We start from the raw sequence: 16,712 nt of genomic DNA, 5'->3' as shown, positions 1-16,712 counted from the left end.
GTGACCTATATTACCATGAATTTTCTTCTCTGATTTCTTGGCTTTTAAAAAATGTTTATATTTATTAATTATACCATGTGTATGTGTGCAGGGTGTTTGTATGCGCACCTGTGTGTGTGTGATTTATGTGTGAATGTGGGCCTATATGTACTCTGTGAACATGTGGATATTGTAGGTAACTTTGGGAGTCATTTTTCTCCTTTCACCATGAATTCTATGGATCCAACTCAGGTCATTGGTTCTATACAGCAAATACTCTTAACCATGGAGCCATCCTGCAGCCTCTGCTTCTAGTTCTGCAACAAACTTGATATATACTTTATCTCTATACTTTATATTAATTTTGCAAACTCAGAAGAAACAATTCTCAACCCCACTTTGTAGACGAAACCATGAAGACCCAGTGTTGCCAAGGGGGTTGTCAAAGGCTTTGCCAACTGCCACCTGTTCCCTTTGATTCCCTCTGCCTTAATGTCTGGGCATGCAGACAGTTCTCCAGTGTGACTCCAAGGTCTAGTTGTATGTATAGGATATTGGCACATTCCCCAAACAAATGATTTTTGGTAAATAATCACGTCAGTCAGATTGTATGCTCCATCCCAGTTTTATAATGGTGGGTTATTATTGTTATAATTATGCCGTTTTTCTATTTGCCCTCAAGTCGTTAAATAAAGCTCACTCATTGTTAGACAACTAAGAAGTTTGTAGTCATATTCTTTTATTTACATTCACACATATTTGTGTGTGTGTGTATTCATGCAGATGCTGTGGTATGCATATATAGGTTAAAGAAAAGCTTGCTGGAGACTCTTCAGCTCGTCTACCAGGTGGGTCCTATAGGTCATCAGGCATGGCAGGAAGCACCTTTACCAACTGAGCTATTTCACTCACCTTGGGTTCATTTTCAGTCATTGTAACAAATTACCTTAAAAGCTGTGATTTAAGCTGGGCAGTGGTGGCGCACACCTTTAATCCCAGCACTCGGGAGGCAGAGGCAGGCATTCGAGGCCAGCCTGGTCTACAAAGAGCTAGTTCCAGGTCAGGAACCAAAAGCTACGGAGAAACCCTGTCTCGAAAAATCCAAAAAAAAAAAAAAAAAAAAAAAAAAGCTGTGGTTTAAGAATGAGAAATTATTCCCTTGCTGTCCTTGTCAGAAATTCAGGCTACGGCAGGGTGTCAGCAAGGCATGCCCCTTCTTTACGGGCCCAGAGGAGGACCTTTGCTTTCCCTCCAGTCATCGCTGATATCCTTTGTCTGATCATCTATCACTTCACGCCCTCCCTCTACTGTCACGTTTCCTCCTGCTCTCTATTCTGCCTTCCCTTTCTTTGCATTTTTTTTCTTTTGTGGGTATATCTGTACGTGTTCGTCTGTGCCTATTGTGTGCTGTACATGTGGAGGCAGAGAACAGCCTTGGTCCTCAGCTATCTACCTTGGTTCTCAGGTCAAGGTCTCTTGTTGGCTGGAACTCCCTGATTAGGCTAGGCTTCCTGCTCAGTGACCCCCCTGGGAACCTGTCCCTGCCTCTGCATTGTGGGGATTGCAGGTGCATGCAGGTACCAGGCTTTTCATACATTCTATGGTTCTCATTTTTATGTGGCAAACATTTTTCCAACTGTGCCATCTTTCCAGGCCCTGTGGTTACATTTTTTTCTCCCGCTCGGATCCCAAAGTTTGCTTCATGTAAGAATTCTGTGATTTCATGGGACTTACACAGATAATCCAAGATAATTCCCCTGTCCAGAGATCCTTAACTAAATCACATCCAAAAATATCATTTTGCCATAAAAGGTGCTATACTTACACCTTCTAGGTACTAGGATGTAAATTCGTCATGGAGTTCAGGAAGGGCATTATCCTTTCTGCCCTACTCTTCATTCAACAACTAGTTAATAAGTGATTAATACATGCAGTGAGCTGTGTTGGGCTCTGGGGAAATTGCTGGAAATGGCACAGCTAGACTCTGCTGTCACGGAACTTGCACCCTAATGGGAGACAGACATTAAATAATGATATTATGATTATTTAATTATAATTAGTGAGTGATGGGAAAGGGGAATGGGCAGACTGGGGACACATCCCACAGGACCTGGCTTTACTTGGAGCTTTAGAAATAAACTTTCTAGGAGAAGACTTCCTATTTGAACTCTGCTGTGGATGACTCATCATGAGAAGGGTCAACAGAAGTCATTAAAACTTCAAAGTTCAAAAGATTTTTTAGAACTATTCAAATTTACCAAGGTCATTAGCTTTCTTAAGCTAAAAAGGAAACTCAAATTCTTCGAGGCAGTTGAAGACCTCAAGAACAAGAAACATTTTATTATATTGTCATTTTGTTATTCACATAGAAACAGCAATAACATCCCCCTCCATATATGTACACAATGACTACGGAAACTATATTTTGATTTCTCAGATTTAGGTGGGAAATTGCTTTCATCATTAAGATTTATAAATTTGATGACCTCCTCTTATGACCTTCGATTCCTAAGTGTTCCTTGTTTTTGCACTGCTTTGTGTTGCAATCAATATGTAGAATTTTTTTTCTCAGAATTGTAACCCTGGTGCTACAGCTACATTTGGGTGTAGAATACACCCTAAAGGGTACCATGTCAAAGACATGTTATATAGTGAGTGGTTTAGGTGATTGTGGACACACCCTTGAGCAGGTGGTTGCAGGATAGCCTTTGACAGCCTCACCATCATGCAGCTTTACTGTCCTATGTGCTCTAGCCATGATGTTCCGACACAAATCTAGAGCAGCAAGGTCAATTGGTTATAGTCTGAAATCTCCAAAACCATGAGCCAAAATAAATATTTTAAAAAATATCTTAAGCATCATATAAAGACCTTCTTCCTGGATTCTTCTGATACCTTCCATGTACCCTTCCACTCAAGGGTAGCTCTTCTGTATCTTTGTTTTCCTTCCAAGATTCTTGACATTTCCTCGTGTTTAACCGCTCCCAAATAAGTAAGTCCCTAAGGAAATCTAAATAGATATCTTGTCCAAGATTCCAAATCTAGATATGAACAAGAAGTCCATCTTGGCTTCTCTGGCAAGATCATGGAGACGCTTGGAGGAAAGACTGTGGAGCAAGTTAAGTCCAACCATGTTTTCGGCTCAGTTTCACCAGCGATTTTGTACCTCAAATATTTATGGAGCAATTTGACTTGGTGGCCTTTACTATTTCTATATAAACTTATTGCTTAATGCCCATAAAAGACTTATGTGGCAGGAAATATATGAGAAATAAAGGGATTCTAGTTTTAAATTTTTCCTTTTTAATAATGAAAACAGGTGAATCTTTACCCCTAAATTTTGGTTCTTTGACTTTTTTTATCTTTCTATAAAAGAACCTATTTGTGGTCCTTAGTCATTTCTTTCCTTACTGATATTTAAGAGGACTTTGGATTATAGAAAAATAATTCTTTGTGCAGCATATTATTAAATACTTTTCTTATACCAAGAAGTATAGACTTCTTTGTCTACACACACAGACACATACACACAGACACAGACACAGACACACACACACACACATCATGTCCAGCACATCCTACATACACAGACTCACATCATGTTCAGCATTTAGTCCTAAGACATAAGTGAAGAACCCATGTTTTGCCACTAATTTCCATTTCTAAGTGGCATTTATTTTCTGTTTCATTGTTTCAAAAACTCTTGGATATGTAAACAGGAAGTTTTAAGTATTATCAATTAAAACACACAGCAAACAACTTTCTCAACCTTTTCCTCATAAGCAGAGTTAGGACGCTGGAAACTGTATGGAAGGTTTTTGAAGATATGTGTGAGCCAAGGTTGGATTGTCTTTTATTGACCCCTAATGTGCACCTATCATGCAGCAGCAGCTTTGGAAAGGTGCATTGTATAAATAAGATATGACTGTCTGTGTTTTGAAACCTGTCAGCTTTTTCCAATATGCTTTTGATTAGTTTATTTCTGGACTCAGTACACAAAGGTCTAGCAATTGTTCAGGCATAGTCATGGGTTTAAGCAATTAATTTTAATTGAATTTGACCAACTTTAACTCTTCTAGAACATTAAGGTACCAAATTAAGGTGAGGGGTTGTAAATTGTTTTTTCTTTTCCTTCAGAAAGAACATTGGACTTTCTGATATTTTGCTAACAGTAGTGAGCTGCTACCATGCACAAAGAAAACTCTCTTGACTGCAGCTTGGATGCTCACACACTTAGCTTCTTCCTTACTTAATAGTGTATATTTTCAGCACTTAGATGGATAAGGAAATCCTGCTCAGACACTCTGCACAGTTAAGGCAGAGCAAATACAAGCCAGAGAAGTTACTAAATACCAAACAAGGCAGAGAAAATGATTGGTCTAGTTTGGGGTTGGAGCTGCTATCGTTTAGAATTGTGTGTGAGAGAAATCATGTGGGTTCTGGCAAGACACTGATGAGAGATGTGATTATGTTTCCTTGACACGGGAATTCCTTTAAGCTGAGAATATTTAATTCATTTTTTCTCAGTATTTATCACAAAATGGTAAGTCTTAATTACAGTGATGAAGGGACACATCCAAACTCGAGACACTTAGGTCTTAGAAAACAGGCATGAATTAAAGAAAGATAGACATACACAGAAAAAAAAAACGAATCCTAGAAGTGGATATTACCTTTCTGACTAAAACAATTGCTAGTTACTACAAAAGCATTTTGATTGTGAACAGGCAAGAGAGTATATGGCAGTCTTCTTGCCAATTTCATTTCAGTTTTGATTCGTGGATTCTTCAACCACCACTTATTGAATGCCTATTTGATTCCAGGAGTTATATGCGCTCAGATGGTTCTCATTCAAGTGCAGGGCTCCTAGTGCGCTGACTGTCACAATAGGGAAATGACTGGGATAGACATTCCCAAGATGTAACTGAGTCAGAAAGGCTTGCCAGAAAGGGAAGAATAGATGCTCATTGTTCACTGTGAATCTTCTGGAACTTAGCAACAGGAAGGCCCAAATCTAAAAATGGAATGAGATATTTCCCTGGCCATATTGGCTCTATGAAAATGAGGATGTGTGCTGGGAATGCAGGTACCAACAAGTTTGCTCAAAGAGTAGAGAGCATCACAAAGGCTTGACTGTTCATATTTTGCAGGTACGTCTGGGTTCAGATTGAAGTCCATTTATTTAACATAAATACCTTTAGGGCATCTTTAGTGTGCCATCTCTATGCCAGGCAGTGGAGGCAGATAGGCAGATAATGTCGGTGTAGCCCCAGCCTTACAATCTCATAGTCCAGCGTTCAAAGAAAGACTAGAAAGAGTTTGACAAACTCATCGAGAGCGAGTGGAAATCAAGGAAGAGTTGTGGGAAAAGGACAATGAGGGTGAATGCAGATTTGATTTTGGATATCTGGAATCTCAGCAGATAACATTGCAGAAGGGACAATTCTCTCAGGTCATCGACAACTCAAGCCCAGGCTCCAGTACCAGAACTCTCACCTAGGGCGCGAAGGATGGTTGCTCAGGTGCTACAGCAGACAAAGTAGTGTGTGTGTGTGTGTGTGTGTGCACGTGTGCATGTGTGTGTGCGTGTGTATGTGCATGTGTGTGTGTGGAGGGTGGGGAGGACTTCTACTCCCTCTTTGAAGATACCTGGTTTCCTGTGAGAGAACCTAGCAGCTTGTTCTACTTTCTCAAGGAGAGCTCAGGCTTTCTCTTGCAGACTCCTATCCCTCCCTGAACTCTCTGTTGAAAGAACTGTCTGTTCCCCACTGTTTACTTACTAGCCTCCCCCGCCTCCCCCGCCCCCTGCACCCCGTGCTCCCCCACTTCCATTTACATCTCTATTACCTGCCACATTTGTTGGAATACTGATCTACATAATTCCTCCTACATCAATAATTTTTGGCTGAAATAAAGAAAAAGAATTATTCTTTAGATGCTAAGAGACTTTAGAGAAGTCTATTTATGAAATAGGAATATCTGTCCTGCATGCTGATAATAGTAAAAAGAGATAACAGGGCAGGTACCTGATAAGGTACCCAGATCAGCATCCTGGTAATGCAGTAAGTTCTCAAGAAATGCTCCTTGAAGATGCCTGAGTGGGTGAATGGCTGTGTAGACTCATTAGTATGGGGGACATTGGCACACTTGTGTAAGCTTTCTGAAAATTAAGCCCTTCAGTGTATTTCCTTGTCACTGAAGCTAGAGCTGTCTCTGGCTCTGAGCAGCCACCGCTCTGAATATGCTCCAGTCTGTACTAAACACGGGGAGGCTGGGTTCACAACGTCCTACTCACAACTTTCAGACTCAACTTATAGTAAAAACTATAAGTTTGGCCCTGTAAAACTTGATTTGAATTGGAGAGATTAGTAAGAACTCAAGCATACACACATGTACACACGAAAGATGGACAGAAACACACCATTTAGTTTTGTGTACAGCTGTGCATTGGTCCTCAGCACTCCGCTGAGAAGGACTAGAAACAACAAGACCCTAGGAGCCAAGGACATTTTAAGTGTCTGGATCTTGACTTCTAAATATTATTGTCCAACAAAAGAAACCAGAATCTTTTGATATAAATGGATTATTCCATGGTTGTGGTTGGAAAAAAAATACATGGCAAGCTATGCCTGGCTATGAAACCCAGAGGGAAAGAAAGAACTTATAAAAAGGAGAAGGCATGTAATGGGATACGGGAGCTCCAGAGAGTTTCAGGTGATGGTGAGACTAGAAAAGCTGAGCCATAATACAGAGAATCCAGAGTTAGACTATAACACAGCATATCAAATACAAATACACCAGCCTACATACACTTAAAAATAAACGACTTTCTGATTATCTTGGAGGAGGATATATTTCTTTCCAGAAGAATCCCAATCAATGTAACCGAAACCTTTATTCCACAAGACTGGGTTTGGTCCTCTCTGGTCACCTTGACTATAGGCCAAGCTGACTTCCAAATAACAAAATAAGAAGAATAAGGAAATAATGACCATATAGTGGGGACACCTGGCCAACAGCACCTATCTAAGTGATCAGGCTGACCTTACAGATGGTCATAAGGCGTAATGCACCCCTAACAGGATGTGAGAGGAAGGACATTTCCCATTTGCTATTTTCTTAAAAACAAAGACAAACAAACAAACAACCCCACCCCAAGAAACTATAACCCTGTCTACCAAGAGAAAAATATCAAACATACATTTTTTTGAGTGAGCTGCATTCACAGATGTCAAGGTTATGAAAAGCAAGGAAAGACTAAGAAGTTGTCACTGACCAAAGGACACTATGGAGACGCAAAGAGTCTTAGTCACCGTTCTATTGCAGTGCAGAGACACCATGGTCAAGGCAAGCCTTATAAAAGAAAGCATTTCAATCACTCACAATTTTAATGACTTAGTCTATTATCATCATGATGGGGCTCATGCTTGCACTAAGGTCTGGGACAGTAGCTGAGAACGACATCCTTGTCTACAGGCCAAGGGAAAGAGTGAAGTTGAACTGGCTTGAGCTTTTGAAAGCTCAAAGCCAACCCCCAGTGAAACACTCCCTCCAATAAGGTCACACCTGCTTCCACAAGGCCACAAAGCTTAGTCCTTCTAATCCGTTGAAATAGTGCCACTACCTGGTGACTAAGTATTCAAATACATGAGCCTATGGTGGATCATTCTTATTCAAACCACCGTAGAACTAAATGGACTGTGTATGAAGAGCAGATGCTAGGATAGGATGCTAGCGATAAAACTAATGATATCTTTAATTAAGCCTGGAGTTCAGTTAAGAGTCATGCAAATAAAATAGTTTAGTGTCACTTCCTATAGCTCTGACTAAATGATGCTATGCCTATACTAGGGAGACTAAACTCAGGTGAGTGGTTTATCCTCTGTGTTGTTCTAGTAACTTTTTTTGTAAATTTGATATTGTCACTGGAAATTTTGGGAGGACCCACCTGGGATGCCATACATTACCAAGAAAACTGAGGATTTTCTTTTATCTTGTTAATCAAAGAATTTGAGAGCTGATTTAGAAAGAAGCTTGGGAACAATTTTGTTAGAATTTAAAAGGAAAAGCTTAGGGCAGGCGAATTGTAAGTCTCAGTGGCTGCCTGGAGGAGGGAGATGGGGACCAGGAAGAGATAAAGCCCTGCCATTTGAGTTAGCCATGGGGACTGCATAAGCAAACAGGCAGTCTGAAATGAAGCCAAAGGGAACTTCAGAGAAAAGGGGAGGAAGCCCAAAGTGTCTGGAAAAGCACACCTACACTTTGGCAAGTATCCAAATGAAGGAAAAAGAAACAAAAATATTAAATTTCTGAGTAATTCAGAAAATTGGCAGACTTAACCCAGCCCTGGCTGCAGTTTTGTAAGGGGCTGCACGAGATGTGGAGTTTCTGGGAAGGAAAGGCTTATTATCTCCTGGAAGAGGCAATTATTCCTCCCCTTTTGCCTTAGCACGACTTATTGCCAGTCAACCTTCCTGTGAATATTCTCTTAATCAGGTGCTTGACCAGCTTTACTGGGTTCATGCTGATGTTTTGGGTAGCTTGACCTGTTAGATCTCTATCCAGACCAGAAAAAATAACTTTTTCTCATTGGGCCTCCAGAGATCTCTAATCATGGCTACTGTAACAAAATTGCTGAAAAGTAAAAAAAGTTTATTAAGAGAAGAAGAGCTTGGGGAAGAGTAAATATCAACATCTGAAAGTAGCATGCGCTCATAGGCTAAGGGCAGCATTGCGAGCAGAAGGGCAGTATTACCTGCACAGGACAGAAGTGATTGAAGAAGGAATGTCAGAAAGACTTCTACTTTTGACCTTGAGGTTTTAGCCCTAGCTCTGTGCAAACTAAGAACCTGAATTAGAAGAGATGACAGATTTTTTTTCACATAAAATAAAGTCATAAAACAACGTGTTTATTTTCCAGCCACACAAGAAATTATCACATGTCACTTCCATTTACTTAAAGTGCAGACCAACTTCTTCCCAGAACCATATATGTCAGCTTCCTGTGAACCTGATCTCAGAATGCATTCTCTCGGTGTCAGAGGGCTTCTGGCGCCTATGGAACTGGACTCACCATGGAAGCTTCTTTGAAGTCTGCCTGCTCCCTAAGATAGTGCTCTTCCTCCAGGCAGGTGTCCTGGAGGCCTGAGAGAATGAGAAGGACCTAGCTCCACAGAGGTGTACACTATCTGAACATGATTTTCTTTCAATGTTCTATGGGAGGGGCACCAGTCTTGCATGTGCATTTGGGATTCTGGTATAAGGAAGATGTCTGTAGCACAGCGCTAAAATTGAGAGTGGTCTGCTAAAGGCTACAGAGTTTGCTGGGAATTTCAGGACTGGGGGGCCCAGAGGGTGAAGTTGGGGAAGGGAGAGCTACAGTTGAATTTGTTCTGTAAGCTGTGGTGTAAGGCAATGTGTATAATGAGGTTTTGTACACATAAACATATGCCCCCGCGCCAGTCATTCTTCTGTCTTGTATGCAAAGAGAATGGTGACGAAATGCACCCTCCCCCAAAGACTATTTGTGTGCACTCTTTGCAATGCAGACCTGCACATTTTACTTCTCCCTTTTCTTGCTTCCCCGTCCCTCATTTATACCCATACTATTCCCCATATGCTTACATCCTAATAAAGAAATTCATGTAACTTTACTATCTTAGCATATAAAATGTAGACAACAATATCACCGCCATAATATTAACTGAATTAATATATATGAAGCACTTTGGTCAGTCATTAGCACATTGTAAGTTATGGAAGTTGGTCTATGATGATGGTTGAGAGGATTAATTAGCATCTCATGGGGGAGAGTTGGGAATTGTTTTATAGAGAAGGTGGAAGTTGAGACGAGCTTGCAATGCATATGCTGTACATACCCCTCAGCATCCTTTGTTTCGTCACCTAAGACTCTCAGGATACTTGCATGAGCTACAGTGGGCAGAGTTGTCTAACACAGAGCCAGTTTATAATTCAGGGCTGAGTATCTTATACATACACACAAATATGGGTGTTTGGTGGACATAGTGACATATGAAAACACCATAGCCCCAAATGTTAGCAACAAGGTATGGTAGTGTGTAGGTGCTTTCTTCATAGCTGATCGGGAGGTATAGTCACGGAAAAGATGAAAATCCAAGATCCAGAATTCAATTTCTGCTGACTGCATATTGGTTTTCTACCAATGATGAAATAGAAAATTTAGAGTTCTAACCGTTGTAAGCCGAGGATCATCTGTTCTGAGTAATTCCACCAACATGAAATTCAAGAGTAAAATTTTATATGAAAGAACTGATTCGTGGTGGCATTTCAGAGTCATGGCTATTTTGAGGCATTCATGGGTTTGTCATAGGTAAACCTAGGGGGCTGAAGATGTATTTGTATTTCCATATGAGTGACTTGAACTCCATGGGAATAAAAAATGGTCTTGTATGCCTAAAAATATATATTCTAAATATAATTTTGAATAACAAAAATAAAAATGAACAAACAAATAAACAACAAAACCCCCAAACAACAGCAACAAGCTGACACACATGATCAGAAGCTTAAGAAATGACTGCGGTGTAATCTAGTTTAAAAATGAAGTGAATATTTAATGCTACTTCTTCCTGGTGATAGGATTCTAGCTGGGTGTTTTGGACACATTCAAAGCAGCCTCAAAAACCCACTGGGTGGTGGGGACACCAGCCACATCTCTGAGGGGAGAGGCAGGGATGCCAATCCCTTTTATTGCAGCTCATTCCTGGAGTAGTGACTGGAAGCGATTTACTACCCTCTCTAGTGTTCCACTTCCTCCATGGGAGCAAGAGTTCCTAATGGAGCCCATGCCTTATGATTGCATGGACAACTAGATAAAATGAAGCCTAACCTCTTCCCCCAGAGTCTGAAAGAGGGACTCAGGACATCTCAGTTACTGCTGGTAAGGAAAGCTCAAGGCAGAGAGCCCTGAATCTGGAGGGACCACTTTACCTTTCTGGATTGTGTGTAGAGATAGAGACTGGTAATGGGCGTTTAGGGGAGAGGGAGAAGGTCTGGAGCAGTCTGGGGATAGTGAAGAAAGTTGCTGAGGCCGCAGCAACCCAGGATGTCCCTGAGAGGAAGCTGAGCACCTCCAGATGAAATCCTCTCTGCTCCCTCCCAGCCCAAGAGCGCTGTTGAAATGTTCCCAAGTTGGCATCCGAAAAGGGAGTGAGTGCTGGCATGTGAAAAACTCACAGTTCAAATGCCAGCACCGCAAGGGAAAGAGGGAGGTCAAAGCAGGGGAGATAAAGAAGTGAAATCTGGTGTGTAGGCTACCTGCAGAGTTTGCTTAAACCAGGAAGGCTGTTTACCATTGGATAAAGCTGAGCACTGGGTGGCCAGCTGTGGATATGATGCAAATATAGCATGATGCTTGTGGCTGTTACTAAACCCCAAACCATCTGCTGGCATGATTTAAATCAGAAATGTCCCCAAAGCCTTGTTGGTTGAAAGCTTTTTCCCCAAGGAAAGGTTCAGAGATGAAGCTTTGGGGAAGTGACTGAGCCACGGGACTGTGACCTCATCAATGAGTCCACTTATTGATGAGCTCATAACTTGATATGCTACTGCTGAGTGATGAACATCCACAAGGCAGGCTCTAGTTGAAGGAAGTGGGTCTTCGGAGGAGTAAACCTTCCTCTTGGCCCCTGCCCTCTGCTTCTGTGTCACCCTAAGAGCTGCTTTGCGCCCTCCTCCTTACAATTGTATCTTGACATCTTGCCCTATCACAAGTCCATTAACAGAGCCAAGTGATCATGGTTTGAAACCTTTGAACGTGAGCCCAGGTGAACCTTTCCTAATTCTAAATTCCTCTCTGGGGCCTTTTGTCATGATGATAGGCGGACTAACATGTTTGTCTTACTATACTTCCGATATCAGGTAGTAATTACGATGAGACATTATCCACATGCTATTTGACCACTGGAATTCTTTTCACTTAAAATTAACTTTTCTATAAATCAGTGGAATCTACAGCTTCTTGGGAGGAATTAGAGAAATTTCATTGACAGTCAATTACTGAAGAAGCATGAAATATGTCCCCTGTGCATTTGTCTCCATTTTTCCTCTCAAGAAGACAGGTTTGTGATATTTAATATCTTGTATGTGTACATTTCTCCGTCTCTCTTTCTCTCCCCTTCCCAATCTCTTCCCCTCTCTCCCTCTTTCTCACTTCCCTACTCCGTGTGTGTGTGTTTGTGTGTGTGTGTGTTAGCGATGGGGTGAGTGGAGGTCAACCTTAGGTTTCTCCCCTCAGATGCAGTCCGCATTGTTTATTTTGAGACAGGGTCTCTGTGTGGACAGATTTTATGTCACGATGATAGAAAGTAGGAGCTTATTGAAAGAAAGAATCTTAATTGAGAAAAATATCTCTATAGGATTGGCCTGCTGGCAGATCAATGGCATTATCTTGACTGATGTACAGACCACTGTGGGCAGTACCACCCTGCCCACATGAGTATGAGTATGTGAGGAGAAAGCCAGGAAGCAGCATTCCTCCATTGCATCTGCTTCAGTTCTTGCCTCTAGGCTCCTGCCTTGAGTTTCTACTGTGAATTTTCGGGATGTTGTACTGCAAACTTTATGATAAAATGAATCCATTTCTTCCCAAGTTTCTTTCGTTCTTTGTCGTAGCAAGAGAAACCACAACAATTTCTCACTGACCTGGAGTTGGTTAGGTGAGGTGAGCTGGGCAACAAGCTCCAGGGATTCCCTTGTCTCTGCTTCCCAGGAGCAAGGATAGCAAATCTGGACCATTAGGCCTAGCTTTATACATGGGTCCTGTGAGTCAAAACTCAGGTCCTCATTCTTGTGTACCAAGTGCTTTACCAACTTAGCCATCTCCCCAACTCCTGATGTTTAATATTTTTAGGAATAACATTAATATACATTGGTTAAGTCACAAAGTATTATAGGTGACTTCATTCAAACATAAATAAAATATTTTAAAACCCAAACCTGTTATTAATGCAGAGAAATCATAATTCAAAGGAAAGGGTAAAGAATTATTTAATAGGAAGCTCATGAAAATCAATACTGTGAGCCTTAGTTTAATGCTGTACTCTGATCTACAGCGTGTGGATAGAATTATATCAACATTTATAGTCTTGTCTGACCACAATCCAACTAAAAGTTGCCTAAAATAATATGATATAGAAGATTCTTAAAAACCATCTGAAATAATCATGATACTGACAATAATCTAATTAGATATCATTTTAGCCATATTTTAATGTATTATAGGTGTATGTGCATTGTAGGTATCGTGCTAATCATTGTATATATATATATATATATATTTGCTTTACTTAGGAAGCTTTGGGAGGGTGGTATTTTATTATACTCATCTTACGGGTAAGGACAGTCAAATTCAAATGAGAGAAACCAATTAAACAGGTTTTCTTAGGATATGGAATTTTTAGTGCTGATCCCTGGAATGTTCCAAACATTCTGAGATGAGTTGGTTGTCCTGAAAGAGTATCTCATCTGGTTTTTGAGGGATAAAATATATTTAAATCCCTGATTTCTCTATTTATTTGATTCTATTATCTACTATCAGTGCAGTTCAAGATTATTGTTAATAGAAGAATCTAGACTTTTTTTGCATGGGAGGGAGAATCAAAAATGAAGCAAGGTGAAATCATTTTATGTGAAGTAATTGAAGATATCATCTGATAAACACTTTCAGCAAAGTAGTCGGATACAAAATTAATATTTAAATATCAGTAGCCTTCATACATAGCAAGAACCAGCATACTGAAAAAGAAACCAGTAAAAAACAATCCCATTCTTGACAACCATAAAATAAAAATAAAGTATCTGGAAATAAACCTAGCCAAGGAGATTATAGACCTTTACAATGAGAAATTTAAGACACTGAAGAAAGAAATGGAAGAAGATCCAAGAAGATGCTAAGACGTCCCCCTCCCCATGATAGTCATGGACTGAAGAATCAATATTATAAAAATGGCTTTCCTAAGAAAGGAAATATACAGATTCCATAATATCTCAATCAAGATCCCAGGGAAATTCTTCACAGACAATCATAGGTTTTATATGGCAACATAGAAGACCAAGGATACCTAAAGCAATCCTGAACAAGAGAACACTGTGGTGGGCATCACCACATCTCATTTCAAATTATACTACAGAGTCCTAGTAATGAGAACAGCATTACATTGGTACAACAATAAAAATATAGATCATTAGTATAGAACAGTGAACCCAGAAATATGTCTATAGAACAATAGCTGTATGATTTTTGATAAATAATCTAAAAATCTACACTGGAGAAATCTGGGCATCAGCATTTGAAAGAATAAAACTTGGTTCCTATATATCACCCTGAGAAAACCCTAACTATATATGAATCAAATTCTTCAGTGTAAGACTTGATACCCTGAAGTGGCTAGAGGAAAGAGTGGAAGATGAGCTTCAATATGTATGTACAGGTAAAAATTTTCTGAATAGAACTCTGGTAGCATAGTAAAAAGCAAACTTGCCAGATGGGGTCTCATGAAACTAAAAAGTTTCTGCTTAACAAAGGGCACTGTTAGTGAAGATGCAGCTCAGAGAAGAAATTATTTGTCACTTATACCTTTAATAGAGGATTAGTAACCAGAATATACTGGAGGAAAAAAAACTCTTTAGAAAGCCCAATTTCAAAAGAATATGTAACTAAAGAGTTCTCGAAAGAAATTACAAACCCTGGGAAACATTCTAAAATGTATTCAGTATCCCTTGGCACCAAGGAACTGCAGGTTAAAACTACTTTAAGATTCCATCTCATCCCAATCAGAATGAAGGGCCATCACCGAGGATACAAGTGGCAACAAATGTTGGCATGGATGTGAAGAAAAGGGAACCCTAATACACTGCTGGTGGGACTGTAAACAGGTGCATTCACTTTGGATATCACTCTAAAGGTTCCTCAGAACACCAGAACTAGATCTACCATGTGACTCAGTCATAACTCTATTTGACATCTACTGTATATGAAGGACTTTATACCCTACCACAGAGACACCTGCACATCCACGTTCATTGCACCTCCATTCACAATAGCTAGGGAAGAGAATCATTCTAGATATCCATCAGCTGAAGAATGGAGAGTGGGAATGTGGTACATACATGCACAGAATCTTATTCAGCTATAATGAAAATTATATTATAAAATTTACAGGAAAATTTATACTGAGTGAAGGTAATCCAGCTCACAAAGATAAATACAGCATGATTTCCTTCATAATGCAGATTCTGTCATTGACTCTACAGTTTCCAGTTCACAAACCACTGAGCAAATGAAGCTGGGTCTCCCTTTATAACATTTCCAAAGGGCCTAAAGCCTACTGGAAAGTGACATTCAGAGCAAACCCACTCACCTGGGGAAGGGGGTAGAGATGACACTGTGATTGGGCAGCATCCTGCTTGCAAAATTCCAGAGCATGGCACACCACATCAGCATTCATAGCTTCACCGAGTCTGGTGGGAAATGGAGCAAAGCAAAAGCTATTAAGATCTCTCAGGCATCAAGGAGCAGAAGCACTATCAAAGGAAGTTAAATCCCCAGAATGGATTCTGATGCCCTCACAACCTGGCCTTAGAGCTTCACCCAGCTCAGCTACTGCATTGTGTTTTCCAGCAATACTCATCCCTCCTGCCTCTTGCATAAGGTCCCGAGGACAGGGAGGAACACAGTCCCTGAGCTATGACTTTGCCTCTCAGAAGAACACTGGGTTATTTTCAGGAGAAGCCATGAAAACAATCGGGAAAGGAAAAAAGAAAGGATATGATTAGATGGGAATAGTATGTTGAAATTTATTGAATCTAATAGAAAAACTACTTTATTATATAAACTTTTACACCCTTAAAATTATTTTCTTAGATACAATCCAAATCATATATATTTTTCTTATGGAAGAAAAATATTACTGCTGATGTGTTTCTTTTATGGAGAAATCTGTAAGACAGTGGTCTTCAAATACTGTGGCTGTGACTAGATTCAAAGGAGCCAAAACAACATGTGATGGCTCATCTTCTTTGTCAAGTTTACTATACTTAAAATGATCTAGGAGAAGCATCCTTCTTGAGGGCATCACAGAGAGGTTGAACCTCAGTGGTACTAGCTGTTGGGCTAGTGGTCCAGACTTAATGAGAGAAGAGAAAGGAGGAAGCCTTCTGAGCAGTAACTCTCTCTCTCGGAGGAAGCTTTCTGAACACTAACCAACCCCTCCTTTATTAACTGATAATGCAGGTGACCTTGACTTATGTTTTCACCAAAGCAATGAACTTTCCTCAAATCATGAGCCCAACAATTACTTTCCCTTTTAGCCTCTTCTTGCCAGGCATTTGGTCAGAGGAGTGAGAGTGGCTAATACTGACAGTTGTTACTGAGAGTTCACTACTGTGACTTCTTGACTGCATGGTGCATAGGCCTTCTGAACTCGTTTACAGCAGAAATGGAGAAGAGATTAGAGCTGGAAACAGAGAATAATGAATAATTCTTATAAGAGTTCATAAGACAATACGGTACATAGAAAGTGGAGTGAGTCAGAAAGGATTCTATTTATAAGGTTTATACAGAGGAATAAATAAGAACTACCTGAACCTAGGTTAAAGGTCATTTCTAGTATATTATGCCAACTAACCTGGCTTTATTTTGTTCATCCCCTAAAACTCTGAGTGAGACTGAATTCAAAAGTAATGAAATGCAT

At 40.2% G+C, this 16,712-nt stretch overlaps 1 protein-coding gene across 1 annotated transcript in view; it reads right to left on the bottom strand.

Annotated features, from left to right (window-relative positions):
- Aoah (acyloxyacyl hydrolase) overlaps positions 1-16,712 on the bottom strand; it is a 180,208-nt gene that overhangs the window by 119,569 nt on the left and 43,927 nt on the right. Inside the window, exon 4 of the mRNA XM_057787663.1 lies at positions 15,381-15,480. Within this exon, the coding sequence (XP_057643646.1) occupies positions 15,381-15,480 (100 nt within the window). The remainder of the gene's footprint in view (positions 1-15,380; positions 15,481-16,712) is intronic.

This window comes from Chionomys nivalis, chromosome 13 (assembly GCF_950005125.1).
Source record: "Chionomys nivalis chromosome 13, mChiNiv1.1, whole genome shotgun sequence".
In the NCBI taxonomy this organism is placed as follows: domain Eukaryota; kingdom Metazoa; phylum Chordata; class Mammalia; order Rodentia; family Cricetidae; genus Chionomys; species Chionomys nivalis.
The sequence above is the reverse complement of the archived record's forward strand: the minus strand, read 5'-3'. Positions and strand labels throughout refer to the sequence as shown.